Below are 17,877 nucleotides of genomic sequence, written 5' to 3' on the forward strand. Positions count from 1 at the left end.
TCTTCTCAAAACGCTGCCTCAGTGTAAAGATATGGCTGAAAGTTGGAGCGATCAGACCTGAAATGGCACCAAGTGTCCCAGCTTTTGCCCTACAGTCCGTCCCTGATTTGAGACATTAACTCAGAATAAAAAAACATTCCCTGGGACTAACAGTAGTGTAGTACCTCTAGCTGCTACCACTGGCCTTGTGACCCTGTTTGGAAAGAGGCAGAATAACACCCTTCCTCCAGCCATGGAGGATGATGTTAGCAGGGGCAGATGACCATTTTGCGGGGCCCAGGGCAGCACAATTTCGCGGGGCCCCCCTTTGCCATGGTGCATGCGCGGTGGCGCCACGCGCATGTGCGGGGCTTCTTGAAGTGCGAGGCCCAGGGCGGCCGCACCACTCACCCTGCCCTATATCCACCCCTGAATGTTAGCATGCTAGTTAGCTCAAAGAATATGCAGCTATGGACCGTACTTCCCTCTGTTATCCATGGTTGGTGAGTTCATGTCATGAGAGCGTTTCTACTGAAGCTGACCAGCGTGTGACAGTCCACTCTAGGGTCCTTAAGCTGAGAAGGCCATGGGTTTGTCTGCCACTAGGGCAAAAATGATCAATGAAAACCTGGTCATCAGTGCAAAAGGGTCATCTTGGTATCTTTCCTGTTAGCAGGAAAAGAGAAAAGCAGATGCTTCTGGTTTGTTTTAAGTGTTGAGTAAAGGGTGGGTGAGAAGCTTGTACTTATACACAACAACAGGCATCGGGGGCAGCAGCTCAACGTTGGCGCAGGAATTACATAGTTTCATTTTTCCTATTGTTGAGCTGTCCACCAGTCAATTTTAACTGCCTTCTGCCTTACAGCAGAAAAGACAGTTTGAAGCTGAACTTTAGTTAACATCCCTTGTGTCTCAATATTCTGACTCACCAGATGATCACAATGTAGCCCTGTGTGACAGAGTTACACAATATGTCTAAATGATAGACCACCTCCCTAGCAATGAACATGTGAAGCAATCTGCAGCTGGAAAACCCACTGTAATTCTTTTTGTAGGTTGCAGTCAAATTAATATGTGCGACACCACAGAACATTACAGCAATTGCCTTCAGTCACATGCATGCCCCCTCTTTTTTTTTTTTTTTTATGGTGCTTATCAGTGAGTAAATCCATTTCCAGGGGAAGGGGGAAACCATCTTGAATTTAAATCCAAACACGGATCAGATTCTGAGCCCATTGTAAGTTTCATGTTATTTCCACTGTCGGGTGCAAGTCCTTATATCTGTCGGCTTACTGATGACATGCAACTCAAACTGTGAGCCTGATCCAAAGCTCATTGAAGTCATTCGGAAGATGGCCACATGATGATGATGATAAAAAAGGATGAACCACATGATGAAAGTAGGGGGCAGAAGAATTGGAACCCTCTGGAAATTCACATAACAAAGCCCCTGGGGTGAATGAAAAACCTCCCAACACCCCTCTTAAAGAATGTCTCTGAAGGAATAAAAGGAATATTTTGACAGCAGTTCCATCTACATCTGTAAAGGTATATGAGGTTCTGATGACCTGACTGCATAAGGTGCATCTCCACCGGAGCTGGAGGTGCACTCTTTGATCAAGCCTACTATGCAGCCCTGGCAGCATGAGGGGCTAGGCACCTAAGTGTGTAACTAGAGTTTTCGATGGGCTCATATTTGAGTTGGCTTTCCCATTCCACCACTCAGACAGTTGTGGTTATACTTCTGTTTTTAGCATGCTAGCTCAATCAGAGCTAGCTTGGGTATATAGACCCAAGCTGGGAATTATACTTCCGGTTCTATTGTAGACTTAGCCATAATCAACTGCTTCGAAAGCAGCTGAAAAATGTAGGCCTATTAGCAAAGACATCTGGTCCTAAGTTATTAGTAGGAGGACATTAACCACCAACAAGCACAGTCGCGCGCACACACACACACACACACACACACACACACACACACACACACACACACACACACACACACACACACACACACACACACACACACACACACACACACACACACACACACACACACACACACACAGCTAAACGGAGTTATCTGAGGACTCTAGATGACTGAAAATTTGCATTGCTCAACCTTCTCAGTAGCCGTGATCACAGAGAAAATGTGGTATTCATTATAAGCTATACTTTTCTGAGACACAGAATAAAGGAGAAAATTCCTCCTGTTTGGGTATCTTTATTTTTCACTGCTTAACAGCAGCCTTAATTTTTTCCAGGATCAGATGGTTTCATTAAGAGATTTTTTCCTTTACAAATCATATTGTCACTACCAATTAGAAACAGAAACACACTAATTAGAGTTGCTTGAAAAATAAATTTACAGAGAATATGAAATGTCAACGTTCTTTTCATTTCAGACTTTTCATTTAGACTCTTTATAATCTTCCATTTATTGCATTTTTATCAAATATTGGTAACTTTTTTAATAAAAATCTGTTTTTATAAATGGAAAATCTCTAAGCATGGTGCTAACATTTTTATATTTGATAAACTTTTATGAAGATATAGTTTTTTTTCACAATAAAGAAGTATTTTGACTGTTAGTTCAGGAAAAAAAATATTCAAAGAAATATTTTTTGTTGGGGGTAGGGGACAAGAATTTAATCAAATAAGACTGTTAACCAGATCATCTTGAAGGAGGAGGAAAAACATGTTGGTTGAAGGATTTTAAAATAAAAAAACTTCATTCTGTGTGCACATTATGGAAGGGTTGTTTAAAAACTACCATTTTTAAGTAGTTTGTGTATTCTGGTGAGACAAAGGGCCAGATCCTCACCTCATGTAAATTAGCATAATTCCATTGAAGTCAGTATAAGTGCACCTCACTGATTTATACCATGTCAGGATCTAGATAATAATTTATACTTAAGTAAAAGGTGAATATATTGCTATTTTTGTTTGTACTCTGCTATGGGCTACTTGAAAGTCTGTATTGGTAGTTATCTTTCATTTCAGACCTGATGCTTCCATGGAAACCTGCCTTTAGGTGTGTGTTTCATTGTTTTTTGTAAATGGGTGACAGGGACACTTTTGTAAACTCCCTTTTGATGAAAAATAACTACTTGACCATCCTGAAGAAAAAGCAAGTCCCTTCTTGACTTATCTCTGAATGAAAATCTAATCAGGAATGCTTCTCTTGACAATCAGGAGGTAGATGTTTATTTCCAAGATACAGCCAATCAGCATGAGAGTTGAAAGACTATTTAAAGCACGCAGGGAAAACATTCAGATAGCATTGCAAAGGCAGTCAGCAGAGAGTGAGTATCCAATTAGAAATGAATACTTAATGAATGAATTTCATTAATTCCCCGTGACTTAGAAAAAAGGTGAAATTTGGTGTCCTCAAACCAATGAAGACCCAGTTTTTAAATGTAAAGCCTGTTTCTAAATAAAAAGAGCAGAATTGCTTCTGAAATAAATATGCACATCTTCGGCCATTCAGAGGTATTACTATGGTGAAATAATGAAAAATGCTGTGTGTCAGTTTGCTTCCATATATGCAATTTAATCATTTTTAGCTGTGCGTGTTTTGTTTTTATAGGTAAGAATTTACATTTTAAAAAAGCCCAATTTTAAAAGCAGCATGCAAAATCAAGCACTCAAGAGTTAACAATAGATTGTGTGCAGACTTAATTTGGCCTCCTTCTGTTAATGTGCTTTGAAGTAATCTTGAATTTACATGATCACACACTATTTTTTCCACAGGACCCTTGCCTCACTCAGTGCACAGGATGGACGATGCTCCAGGAATGAAGCTGTTGTCCGTAGAATCCCTACCTCATTTGTTGCAGAAATTGGAAGGTGTGTAGTGAATGAGGCAGAGGATTGCAGGAAGAGAAAGAACAATGTCATGGTTAAGCAAAAACAAGGAGTCCTAGCACTGATCTTCTATTTAGTAATGTAACACTCCCATCCTTGTACATAGGTATAAATCCCTGCCAAACTGAAACTTCCACTTTATGCATCTGATTAAATGAGGTGCAGCCCACGAAAGCTTATGCCCTAATACATTTCTTAGTCTTTAAGGTGCCACAGAACTCTTTGTTCTTTTTGCTGAAACAGACTAACAAAGCTGCCCCTCTGAAACTTGTTGTCATGGTTAAGGCAGCTGAATGCTGCCCTGTAGCTAGTGTGAACAGATAGCATGTATTAAAAATCCGGACAGGATAGGGAGGTAATAGGCACCTCCCTAAATATTGGGAATTCTACTCATCCAATTTAGAGCATTGGATTCTACTTTGCTACAGTTCTTCTGTGATGTTAAGCAAGTCACGTAACCCAAACTTTTCCCAGGTGGCCAATAATTTTATGTTCCTCGTTTTCTGGGTGCCTGGCTTGATACTCTGGGGTCTGATTTAGAGATAAGTTGAGCACGATCAGCTTAAGTTAACAGGAGCTATAATTTGAACCTGTAATGTGCTGTATAATGCCAAGTACTCTGAAAAATCAAGACCTACGTTTTTCGAGTGGGGCACCAAAAATTAATGGCTATTTTTGACAACTTCAGCCTAAAACTGTGCTTTGGTTTCCCATCCATAAGGTGGTAATATCGCTAGCCATAAAGATATTGTCATTAATCTTTGTGAAGAATTCAGATGCTCTGGTGAGAGCACCACAGAAATGCCTATCAGGAAGCTAATAATTTTGTATTCGGTGCAAGGTTTAGATGGTGTGCATGAAATTAGTCCTAAGGCCACACATTGAACAAGGAGGATAAAAAGAAATATTAAATAACTCATTCAATGCATAAAGCAGGAGCCCTGTGGGAAAAATAACATGTGATCATGTAATTAAAGACTGAATCGTAATGCCTACACACAAGGGGACCGAATTGAGGTTGCAAGCGAAAACCTCCCAACATTAGCATGTTCTTGATTTCGGAACTATAATGTTCTTTAACATCGCTTTTAAAAATATGTAACTTACTATAGAGGGGCATTATGGGCTGATGAAATGAGCTCTGGGTAGGGAGCCAGGAACCCTTGGGTTCTAACCGCTCTCGGCCATGAATTGATGCAGAGAATCCCATGAAAATGCAACAGCTTCAAAGTTTGTGCAGAGGAGTCGGAGGCTGACGGCTTTCCTTCCTGTGTGGCTGTTACATTTCCTAATGAATAGTTGTCATTTCCACCAAAGTTATAAAGAGCTTCCTTGTTCATTATTTTTCTGCTCTGAGCCGGAATGGAAATGCTACAATGAAGGATGCTGTAGAGAACAGGAAGGCACATAAAAAGGGGCTGTGAATTGATGAGTAAAGAAAGCTTATTCTCCCTCATACCCAGCTTCCTAAAGAAGCGATAAAGCAGAAATGTTAAATGCAGGTTGTTTTTAAGTGGGGAAATCCAGTCCAGGAGCCATGGTAGACCCATTAAAGAGCCACCTGCAGCTCATGGGGCTGAGTCTGAGTCTCTGTAATAGGCCATGACATACTGCCATGCTTAGCCAAGACACCTCAGATAGAGCCTTGTGAGTATAAGGGGGGGGGGGGGGGCGTACAAGGCAGGCTGATGTTCTTCTCCTGGACTTTGCCTCTTTAGAATTCACCCCCACCTCCTGCTGGGTTCACAACACCCCAACTTTATTAAGAGAGAAACAAAGTGGGAGGATTATAAGAGTTTGAAAGGACTTGATATATAAGGAAGTTTTGAAAGGATTGAGTGCCCATAGAATGGATGAAGTGATGCTTAATAAGGGAGATAATGATCTACAAATATCTAAAGAGTATAAAAATCAGGAATGGAGAAGAATGATTTGGGATGGTATAGGAGGTAAGATTGAGTTAATATCCCATTGAGGGGCAAAATTTAAGCTATATATTGATCACTAAAACGCTGAAATAGTTTCCCAAAAAAGTGGAATTGCCTTTTGCTCGAGAAGTTTTAAAACTAGACTGGACAAAGAACTAAAAAAGTTCTGTAGGGAGCAGTTGTGTACTGGCAGGGGCCATATATGTTTGTACAAAACCTAGCACATGGGGCCCTGATCTATGACTGGGATAACTAGTTGCTAGCATAATGCAAACAATTTAATTACTTTTATATAACCAACATATCTTTGTTCTGATCTCTGTATTTGTGATTCTGTCATCTGGTGTGTTCTGCTGCAGTTTGTGGATTATAAATTGAAAGATTTCAGATGTAATTATGAGAGCAGCATGACAGAATACTCAGACCTTTTTTTTAAAACGTGTCTCAGAACCAAAGTTTGAACTCCTGTCTAGTGTGTCTGCGGGCAGTGAAGAGCATGAATAATTAGATTACAAAATAACATTTCTCTACTGGATTTACCATGCAAAAAATAAGAACTTCCAGATAATACAAACACACGTGTTCTTTGGCTGTCTGCCCCCCACTTACCTTAATTTTCTTTACTTCTCCGCGGTTTTTCATTTCTTTTATCTTATATCCATTTAAAGATTGGGAAAAATTGAGGTATTAGAGACAGCTAGACTGTTTATGTATGAAGTGTGCTAATGCAGACTACTGCGGGAGGCCATGTTGAGATCTCATAAACAGTCAGTATATATTGTGACTACTCCAAGACTTTTCTGGGTAATTTTTTTTTTAATGCTAGTGAAAGACTCTAGTTCTCGTGTCCACAAATCAAGAAGGATGTTGATAAATCGGAGAGAGTTCAGAAAAGAATCGCAGGAATGATTAAAAGATTAGAAAACATAGCCGCCTAGTGAGATTGAAGGAGCTCAATCTATAAGAATATAAGAACGGCCATACTGAGTCAAACCAAAGGTCCATCCAGCCCAGTATCTTGTCTTCTGATAATGGCCAATGCCAGGTGAGATCCTTTTGGAGCTCTTCACAGTCTGCTTTGGTCTTAACTATCTTGAGTAGTTTAGTATCTTCTACAAATTTTGCCACCTCACTGTTTACCCTTTTCTCCAGATCATAGGTAAAATAGGATTGGTTCCTGGACAGACCGTTGGGGGACAACACTAGTTACCTCTCTCCAATCTGAAAACTGACCTTTTATTCCTATTCTTTATTTCCTGTCTTTTAACCAGTTATCAATCTGTGAGAGGACCTTCCCTCTTATCCCATGACAACAAGAGTCTTTCCTGAGGGACCTTGTCCCTCTGGACATCTAAGTATATCCACTGGATCCCCTTTGTCCACATGCTCGTTTACCATAAAGCAAAAGTCAAGGAGTGTCTCCATTATAAGTACCAGCATGGGGAACAAATATTTGGTAATGGGCTCTTCAGGGTAGCAGACAAAGGCAGAGTATGATCTGCTGGTGAGATACTGAAGCTAGACAAATTCAGATTGTAAATAAGGTACAAACATTTATTAGTGAAAGTAAGTAACCATTGGAACAATTTCCCAAGGATTGCGATAGATTCTTCATCTCTGGATTTTTTTTTCTAAAAGATCTCTCTAAGAATTATTTTGGGGAAGTTCTCTGGCCTGTGTTAGGCAGGAAGTAAAACTGGATGATCACAATGGTCCCTCCTGGCTTTAGAATCTATTAATCTAGAAGTGTTAAGGCATGTACAGTTTGTACTGCTGGAATGTGGAACTGTTGTAATGTTTCTTTCTAGCCCCAGCTGGTTAAGTTTTAACTGGCCTTTTACCCTTGGTACCATTTGTAACGGATACGGTATCTTGGAAAGTATGATCTAATCTCTGGGGATTAGGTGTCGGGGTAATATAGTACCCTTCATTCTGCCTTTTATCATTCATAGACTAGGCAAATGTCTATTCTCCCTAAGGATTATCTATATTCCACTACAAAATGGTAAAGAAAAGTAAGCTCATAGCTGCCTCAGCAGGATTCCAATAGCAAAATGTGTCAGTCAAGTTCACAGCTCTTTTCTTGAACTCAAGAGCAAGCAATGTCTTCCAGGATCGAGTGCTGCTTTAAAATCAGAAAGAATAGCTATCAAGAGCCCCCATAATTTTTCTTAAAAAAAAAATCCTCTGTTTTAGTGTCCCATCAAAACGACTGAACACCTGAAACTGAGGAGACATTATCTTTTATTGGGCCAAATTCTGTTGGTGAAAGGGACAAGCCTTGGTACTCCTCAGAGCAGTTCTTGAGGGGCTTGAAATCATGCCCCTTTTATCAGCTGAAGTTGGTCCAATAAAATCTGTTACCTCATCCCTCATTCTAGGCCAGCACAGCTGCAGCAGTACTGAAGTTGAGGAAGACAGATGATTCATTGCTGCAACCTGCTAGCCATTTATTTCTAGAAACCTGGAAACACACGTTGAATAAGTTGGTAGTTTCCAGTCCACTCCTTAGCACAGATCCATCTTACAGAAGTGCTGTCAGTTTTGTCAAAAATGCGAGGACTCTGTCTGTGAGAGGTGAAACACTAGCAGAGTGTGTTGCTGATTAGGACTAAAACACTACCAGAGGTTCTGGTGTATATCAGGCAACTTGACACAGGGGCAGCACGTGAGGCTAGGCAAACTAGGCAGTTGCCTAGGGCGCCGCCGGCGTGGGTGCCCGATGATGATGTCACGGGGTGCGTCGTGATTACATCACGGCCATTGACTACTGTGCAGGCAGGGGCACCGATCGCACCTTCTGCCTGGGGCACCAGCTGTCGCAGCCGGCCTCGGGCCGCTCCTGACTTGACATCACTCTCTAGCTCTCTCTAGGGCTAACCATCTGGTTCCATGCCTAACTCCCCAATTAATTTTTTACATACATGTTTTAAATTGTGGGTAGCATTGGAATCTGCAGGAAGCCACTTGCAGCCCTCCAAGGCTGCAGAGAGGACCACCAACACATGGAAGAATAGGAGAGAAACAAATCAAGATGTGCATGTGTGTAAGGTGGTATGGCATCTTCAGAGCTCTAAGGCAGAAGGGACAGAGGACCCTACTGTCCCTCTTCCAGAACAAAATCTGAAACCCCATCGCTGCACTGCTCTGCTCCCCCACTACCAAGAGAATGACCTTCTGTTTTGTTTCAGAGCTGGAGAAGGAGCTTACCAGGAGGCCCAAGAAGGTCTGCATTGTTAAAGTGGTGGGAACCAGGAACCTGTGGAAAAACATTGTAGTATTGTGTGTGAACTCGTAAGTCCAATATATTCCTGTCAAGTATGTTGAATATTGGTAAACTGAAAGTAGATGTGGATGGTGATGGAAATGTGGAGGCTCTTTTGTCCCAGTATAGGACTCTTAATCCAGTGTCTTAGATGTCTCATCAGAGATCAGTTGAGTGAGTTCTGCTACATGAGTGAACTCCTGTAGAAGCTTAAGGAAGTAGTCATTTGATGTTCTAAGCTGCAAAAAGCATGAGGCCCTCGAATTGTAGCTCTGTAAACAGGGATGGTCAATAATCTTAGGTGACCACTCCAAGGTTTTGTTAAGTGGGCAAGGCCACTCCAAGGTTTTGTTAAGTGGGCAAGGGCTGCACTTGTCTATGGAGGAGGTGCTGGGTCTGGGACGGAAGCATAGGGAGCAGCCAGCTGCTTTGAGCGGTGCTGCTCTGTGCCGCAAGGGCGGGCCCACACGCCGAGTTAAAAGACTTGGTGGCTGGATCCACCCTGCTGGCCGTATCTTGTCTGCCTCTGCTATAAGGGCATTGGTGTGTCAATGATCAAGTGATCTCTCTCTTGCACAAACTTTCTACTGTTGGATTTTCCAGTGTGACGAGCACAAATTCCATTGAGTTTTCATGTGAATTCCGTCCTTACCTCCCAGTTTCAATGGAATCTGTGCTACTAAAGTCACTTAGAGTACATCTACATAAAGTTTTTAAATAGTGGTAATGAGTCACAGGCCCTGAATCTACAGATTGGGGCTCCCACTACAGCGCTAAAAACAACGGTGTAGACAATTGGACTCAGCTGTAGCTCGGGATCTGAAACCCAGGCAGGTGGATGGGCTTTTGTGTCTGAGTTCCAGCCTTGGTTGTGATATCTGCAGTGCTGCTTTCAGCACTGTAGCACAAACTCTAGTCTGTTCACCTGGGCTCTCAGGCCTTATCTTCACTCCACGGAAGATCAATGCTGCCGTGATTGATCTTCCAGAGTTTGATTTAGTGAGTCTAGTTAAGTCAGAGGGCACCCTCGCGAGTGTCTAGTACTCCTACTCTTAATGTCCCCATCAGCCTCCCGCTAAGGAGATGGCAACAAGCTCGATTTAAGGTAAGCTGACTCCAGCTCTGTATTCTATGTAGCTAGAGTTGCATACCTTACACTGAGCTTCTGGGTCTTGAGTAGACCTGCCCTCAGACTCACTGTTCCAGGTTTAAAACACAGTGTACTCATAGATGCTTTAGAAAATTCAACCTTATGTTTCCAATGGACAATGACAAGGCACAGATCAGTCTGAACAGGTTAATGACTTTGGTGCATTTGATGGTGTCCCTTTTCAATCTAAAGCAAATAATTCAGAAGTTTTTTGTGAGGTCTTGTAAGTTTCCCTCAATTTAGAAGTTAATCTCTAGATTCCCATTGTCCTGCATGAAAATTAGTGACCAGCAGTTTAATTTGCACGTCTTTAAATATCTGGGAGGTACAGGAGAGCAAATGAGGTGATAAGTCCAAGGATATTACTATCTTGTCTTCACTTCATTTCAAATAAAGCTTAGGAGAAACTAAGAACATATGGTAGATTTGAATGTAATCAACTGCAGAATTATAACACTGTTTACATAATTTATCTACATTCTGTTTAATATTTTCTACAATTAAGTGGATTAAGTTGGCAGAGGAAGATGTTGCTGGGTAATAAATCCTAAGCTGTTGCCTGTATAGTAACTGTCTGTGATATCCTGAAAATTATACAAAAAGGACTGGAGTCCCTCCAAATCATTAAAGGGGTATACAGAGAACATGCACTTTCTGAAACACAGTATTGTGACACCTACATTATAAGGCCTCTGTCTGGCCAACATCTGCTTGGGTGAAGTTAAGCATGTGCTTAAGTGTTTGCAGGATCAGGCCCTGACTGAGTTATTCCACACACAGCTGAAGTTTAAATGTGCAATAAGAGTATATGTATGGACTTGCAATCTATTTCAAAGTGATCCTAACTACTTTTGACGGAGGAGAAGGAAATGAGAAAGTGAAGGGGCAGTGAGTTTGATGTTTTGAAATTGGGAAGGAGCAGTGCTAGCAAGACCAGAAATTGCCCTAGGAAAATTAAGTGTGTATAATACAAGTTCTCAGTCCTTAGTTGGAATTTCCACTTGATTTTAGGGCCCAACTGTAATCTTCACTCACATGAGAAGTTACAGTGACCCATATGATTATGAATTGTAGCATTAGATCAACTGATCCTGCCTGGGTGAGGCCCATTGACTCTAATGATCTGTCTCTGCTGAATCAGCTGCTGGATCAACATCTTAATTTTCCACGTCAGTTGAGGAAAGAGGTGATGGGCTTTTAATAATCACTGAATTGTCGTCCTACATTTTGGAGCAATTATTTTGCTGCTAGACTGAGTTTATAACTACAGTAACTTAAGTGGACTTATGAACACTATCTCTGTATGAATTCCCCCTTTCCTACCCCAAATTAGACTTGTTTGGAAATTCCCAAGACCAGAATAAAAACAAACCATGAGATGATTTTTGGCTGTTTTCAGTGGAGAAGTTTGCTTTTTTTTTTTAAGCATGTGAATCGAACTCCTGTTTGTCATGCAGATTTTAAGTTTCAATAGGGACAGAAGAGCTGTTTCTATTCCTACATAATGTAGTCTGTCCTAAGATTCAAGCAGGTGTGAATTTTAGGAAAGATAAGACATTTTGAGGAAAAAAGAAGAAACTTCTTTGGGGCACATTGATTCATTTGAAAAAAGGCAACTGTCTGAATCGAGAATTTTCAGATGTGAAAATAAATCTCTGGGATGTGTATTAAAGGGAAGAGTGCAAGTAATAAATTGCATAACAAATCATTTATCTGAGGCATCTTCAGTTTATTATATGGATCATCTCTGCATATATTTGTGTTTATATATTAGCGTTGTCTAGTTACATATTAAATAATGTTTTGTAAGGTAGCAAGCAAAATAGTTCAGACAAAGTAAAATCTGTCTACAGAAGTAAATAATCTACAGATTAGTCTAGATTTCTAAAGCAAATGAAATTTTGTGCAAGAAAAAACTGTATCCTGTAGTACTTGTGTGATGTAAAGTATATCGATTCTCTAGTTCCAAAAGGTACACAATACTATTGTGGCTTTCGTTGACTGGTCTGCTATGCACAGGGCTGTCATTCACTGAGCTGTTAAGTCCCCACATTTGTTTGTTTAAAAAATAAAAAACAAAAAGCCTTTCATTATTCCATTTCCATAAAAAATTGTTTCAAATTCCTGAAAATAATTGGCTAGATGGTGTATTGATATAACATACTAGCCATTCATTTGGGAGATGTAGGTCCAAATGTATCCTAATGACGTGCATGTGGAATGAATTCAGCAGTATTTAGTGAACTCCTTAGTTAATGGAATGCAGCAGGTCCACATTGCCTACATGCTATGGAATTTGCCACAGAAGGCCCTTTTCTTGGAGCGGAGTTATGCTGCCTGAGGAGGTGTTGATGGTACTAAAATGCACCAGGGGCTCTGTCAGTGCAAGGTGAATTTACATTGCACTAAGTTCTGGCCCTATCCATATGAATCTCACCACACCCGGCATTAATTTTTTAACAAATGTATCAAACAGTCATAGTAGCAAATTAAATCCAGTTTCAGTATGTCACTTTAAATATGCATTTTAAAAATTACTTTGGCAGCAGCACTACCTTGAGCAGTGAGGTTGCTGTCAGTTGTGCGATCTCTTTTATAACACGCTTCCTACTGCCCAACCATATCACACTTTTACATAAACCTGATCACAGCAGCGCTCATTTTAAAGGCTGGGGGTCAGATGTTAGACTGAGAATAACAGAAGCCTATTTCATTAATCTGAAGGCAGCTTCTGATTGGTTTTCATGACTGATTTCAGGTTGCTTCCAATCACACAATAAAAATGTAATTTCACATGGCTTGATTTCGGAGCGGCTGTTGCTTAGCACCTATTAGAATCAGGTCAGTTGAATACGAGTCTTTTATTGTGATCAATGTTCTGCTTGTTGTTTATTTGTATTATAGTAAAATCTAGAGTAGAATCAGACTCAAAGGACTCTGGGCCTCCTATTGGGCCAGGTGTTGTATATGCTTAGTAAGAGAAGTCCTCCTCGCGCAAAAACCTTGGTTTTCCTTTTCTTGCCACTCCCTTGTTGAATTTGAATGTTTGCCTGCCTGTTCAGCAGTGGTCTCCCATTGTCACTTTGTTTTCCCCAGGCTGACAGGGTTTGGGATACACCACTGCTTTGCAAAAAGCATGATGGGTCATGAAGTGAAGATGGCGATCACCCACAATTTCTATGCGGACTACTACACCATGGCAGGGATTGCTTTAGCTTCCTGCCTAGCTATGTGCCCCGTCGTTGGGTTTCTAGGGCGAAGAGGAGGACTGCTGCTGTTCATGATTCTGACAGCTTTGGCATCGCTTCTACAGTTAGGCCTTCTCAACTGTAAGTGGGGGCATAAGAGTGACTTTCATCTATATACTGGTCAGAGAGCATTTCATTTCAAAGCTGCATGAGGCCTTGAATCAGTCAACTGATGTATGAAAAAGCCTGTCTGTTGCAGAACAGAAGAGCAGTAAATAAGCTCTCTCTGGATGGTGAGGATTCACACACTGAACAATCCTAATGAAAGCAATAGGGAATGTAAGTCACTGTAGATATTGGCCCATTATCTGTCCATATTCAACTACAGTGAAATTCCTTTTTGTTCCCTTTCCAATTTCCTCTTTATTTTTTCAGTTCATTTTTCTAGGTGCAGGGAATTTTTCCTGTACCAGAGCTCAGAGCTAATCACCCATGTTGAGTCATTAAAAACAGTGTGGATTTCAATCTCTGGTAATGTGTCAAAATTGTCTGGGTATTAAAAAAGGGGGAAAAATTCTGTTCTCTTACAAGAGTGCATGGAAATGCTATATAATTTTTAGCAGATTTTTTCCCCCCAAGAAAGCTGCAGAGGAAATAGGCAAGAGAGATAAGGAAACCATTCACGGTTCCTTTTCTCAGATTTTCTGACTTGCAATGACCCTTCTTAGGAAGTTGAATTGATTGAAGGCAGAGTCTCAAAATTCCATCCTCTTACTTTTTGCAAAAGAGGCAGTTTTTATCAGACACAAAAACAGTGTACACCATGTCTGTGAGGCTATACTCTTTCTGGTTGTATGAGATTGCTGAAAAAGGCAAGTATCTGAACACCTGGCTTTTTCCCCCAAAAGACAGCTTGACAGAAGGGGGGGAACATACCTCACTACTATAAAGTTATTGGGAGCACTCACCCGCACAGGAAGTATGTTCTCTATCTCTTCCCTCCCCCTTAGTACATATGTGTGGCCACACATTGGCAACATACAAATATCGGTATAATTAAGAAATACAGATAGCACATGCATGTATCTAAGTAATTCACACTGCCTAGTATGGGACACAGCTAAGAACCCCAATCTCAGGTCAGACTGCTAGAATGCAGGTTATATACCCCAGACTGGTGGTGTATTCTATCGTAAGACTTCATTAAGCCAGTAACAAAAATGTGCTTCCAAAAAAACTGTACTAGTTATTATGAAGCCAAAGATTGTCCCCTCAGGCTCTCTCGCCTCTCATGCATCACCCAGACAAACCAGTCTCTTGTGATAATCTTATGTTATTTCTGGTTTTAATACTCATTTAACTTCTTCCAGTTCTAGAAAACCAGACACCCACCTGAGGTCAATATATATTTCATGATCTTACCAAACACACGCTTTAGTAAACTAATTCAAATTTTATTAATGAAAAAGCAATTTAATGGTTAAAGTGAATCATATATATTGCATGTGATAGTTTGTAAATCAGGATAATAGCTGTGATGTGAGCTTGCAGTAAGTCTTTCTGAATCACCCAAGTGGTTGGAGGTCTTCAGTCCATATTCAAAGCTTCTCTTTGTTAGAAATCATAGTTCAGAGATATGGAGCAGGCAAGAGGCCAGGACATGATATCACAGTCTCAATTTATGCCCCCAGTTCAAATACGTGGATGGTTACAGGCACAAACATGGGCGCTGAGTCAGGGATCAGATGTTCTGTGTGCCCTTACTAAGTTATGAGACATCCATTGTCCACTTATTTTCTTAGACCTCCGGAAGGGCCCATCAGGAGAGTTGATTCTGCTTAATTGGCCTATCAACCATGACTGACTACTCTTAATGTAAATCCGTCTTCTGTGTCTTATCCCCAGAATACAATATGCTTGAGATACAAATACATAGCAAAGATTCATCACTTCACAGAGCCCTCCTGTCCATAGGACAGTTTGGGGCAGTCCCCCATAGTAATGGGAGCCTTCAGGGCCCAAGGCAGCCTGGGCAATTACCTAGGGGACCTAGTGTGGGGTGTCAGAAAGGGTACCCACCACCCTCACAGTCACTACAGCTGTGGGAGCCCAAGAGGCAGAGCAATGCATGCAGCAATCTGTGCCACTCCTGCCCTCTCCCAGTTGGGTTGCTCCATTCACTGTGGTGGCAGGAAACAAAGCTCTCCGGCCTATCCCCAGCCTGCTGTGTTCTGCTCTCCTGAGCAATGCAGGGCTTGGAGGAGCACAGCAGGTTGTGTCCCAGCTGGGGCAATCCGCAGCCTGTTGCCATGGTGAAGAGGAGCCCAGTGGAGAGATGGGTGGTGAGGTGGAGCATAGCAGGCTGCTACGTCACTCCAGCTCCTGCCACAGGTGTGAGTGTCTGTGTGTGTTGGGGGAAGGCTTGCTGCCACCATGTCACAATAATGGTGCATAATGAAATACAAAAAGCATGCTTTTAAAGAAACAGAATTCTTCAAAACTGAGTCCAAACCTCTCTAAGCTCTGTCAAGTAACCCAGCAGCTGTGGTGTTCTGCCAGGCTCACGTAACTATTGTTCTGCTCGTTATGTAGTATTACTTAGGGTTGCATAGGAATGTGGGCCAAAAAGCAGCTTGTGAATAATTTTAAACACTCTAAACTCACTTTGGATTTTGGCAACGAGGAAAGCAATGCAGGGAGGCTGCTTGGAATGGTTTCCTTTTCTAACTAAAGCCCCTGTGGCCATTCCCTCAGGGTTACAGCAAAGTTTGATTGCAGTTTCTCTTCCTCCTTCGTTACCAACAGAGACTATTGTTTAATTTCACCACTAATTCTGGGTCTTTTCAAATGATTTACCACTGTGTCTTTATTATCATCTCATTAAAATTCCATCCTCCAGTTGGCAAGAGAGCTGGAAATTACATGCCATGTCAAACAGGTTTTGAAAGAGTATCAGAGAGGTAGCTGTGTTAGTCTGAATCTGCAAAACCTGCGAGGAGTCCTGTGGCACCTTATAGACTAACCGAAGTGTTGGAGCATAAGCTTTCGTGGGCAAAGACCCACTTTGTCAGATGCATGCATCTGACAAAGTGGGTCTTTGCCCACGAAAGCTTATGCTCCAACACTTCGGTTAGTCTATAAGGTGCCACAGGACTCCTCGCAGGTTTTGAAAGACTATTCCAATCCAGTCATGACACTGAAAAGAAAGGGTATGAGGAGGAGATGGCAGGCTGTGGTTTGGTTTGGAGTGGGAGGGGTTATGTATTTGTTTTTTTCACTTGGAATAAATCATATATTTAAATGCACTGTTCTCTCTCTCTGTCTTTATCTTTTGCGGTCTTGGATCCAGTGATTGGAAAATATAGTCAACTCCCAGACTCAGGTACTGTTCACAAATGTCTGTACAGGGTTTGAGAACTGCTCCCATTCTAAGTGGGTGTATGTGAAAGGCCACAGTCGCTGAGAATGCAGAGCTCAATTGCAATAACTGCCAGTGTCCACATGGAAGGTTGCTGTTCAGCTCCACGTGCTAGGACTCTTCTTGGCTGCTTGTTGTTACAGCTCCTGTTCAATGCCCTTTGGGGTCTGATCAGTTGAAACGTAAGGATTTTTTTCTGTGGTGAAGATGAGAACATGTTATCTTCCTTTATTGCAACTTCTGTAGTGTCTCAACCACAGAACTGAACTAGGCCATGATTAATTCTGGTTGTCTCCATGTGACTGCTAGATTTGGGTGGGAAGAATTCGGAGCCTGAAAGATTGTTGGGAGACATTTCTTTACATCTTTGAGATGGCTGTTGATAACAAACCTGGGGATTATCTGTTTGTTGCTAATTTGTAGCAATATGTTACAACATTTTTATTTTCATTTTGGGTAGTTTAGTACACGGCTTATTAAACATTGATTTACATACATTTTGGAGACGGAGACTCAAAATTGCATCTAAGGCAAATGAGTGACTTAATGTGGTGGTCTTGTTTTATTACTTGTGGACCATGGAACTTAATGTCCATGTGCCATTGTCTGTCTAACAGGTATGAGTGACAGCGTCAAGGACAAATTCTCTACTGCGTTTTCCATTGTGGGTATGTTTTCTTCGCATGCTGTTGGAAGTCTTAGTGTTTTCTTCTGTGCTGAAATCACACCAACAGTAATAAGGTAAGATTTCCAGACTTCCAAATTCGGGGTGGGAAACCAGTTCAGAAGTCCTCACTTTATTGATACTTTATTACATAAATCAGACTTTATGTAAGGCGGAATCTCTAAAAAGCTGATATTCAGTAATCGGAGCAATCTCTTGGGAGCTATTTTGTATATAAATATTTATTTAAACTATTTCAGTTGTTTCAGACAGTTTCACCCTTTCTTCTAATCAATATTTTAATTAACAACTTATATGATGGAGTGAAGAGAATGCTTATAAAATTTCTGTGCGACTCCAAGCAGGGAGGAGTGACAAGCACTTTGGGGCAGAGAGCAGGATTCCAATTCAACAATAT

General features: G+C 41.2%; 2 protein-coding genes across 4 annotated transcripts in view; one reads left to right on the forward strand and one right to left on the reverse strand.

Moving 5' to 3' along the window:
- The window catches only part of SLC22A23 (solute carrier family 22 member 23), a 183,360-nt gene that overhangs the window by 153,941 nt on the left and 11,542 nt on the right, over window positions 1-17,877 (forward strand). Inside the window, exons 6-10 of one of the 2 annotated variants that reach the window (XM_075921326.2) lie at window positions 3,733-3,828; window positions 8,966-9,068; window positions 13,286-13,518; window positions 16,727-16,759; window positions 17,413-17,536. In XM_075921326.2, coding sequence (XP_075777441.2) covers window positions 3,733-3,828; window positions 8,966-9,068; window positions 13,286-13,518; window positions 16,727-16,759; window positions 17,413-17,536 — 589 coding nt within the window. The remainder of the gene's footprint in view (window positions 1-3,732; window positions 3,829-8,965; window positions 9,069-13,285; window positions 13,519-16,726; window positions 16,760-17,412; window positions 17,537-17,877) is intronic. The other variant, XM_075921327.2, reaches the window with a different exon arrangement.
- Window positions 16,681-17,877, reverse strand: part of PSMG4 (proteasome assembly chaperone 4) — a 28,474-nt gene continuing 27,277 nt past the window's right edge. The window contains exon 5 of one of the 2 annotated variants that reach the window (XR_012901684.2): window positions 16,681-16,991. The gene's annotated coding sequence lies outside the window, so the exon portion shown is untranslated. Of the gene's footprint in view, window positions 17,512-17,877 lie in introns of both variants that reach the window. The other variant, XR_012901683.2, reaches the window with a different exon arrangement.

This window comes from Pelodiscus sinensis, chromosome 2 (genome assembly GCF_052426305.1).
Source record: "Pelodiscus sinensis isolate ZL-2025 chromosome 2, ASM5242630v1, whole genome shotgun sequence".
Taxonomy (NCBI): domain Eukaryota; kingdom Metazoa; phylum Chordata; order Testudines; family Trionychidae; genus Pelodiscus; species Pelodiscus sinensis.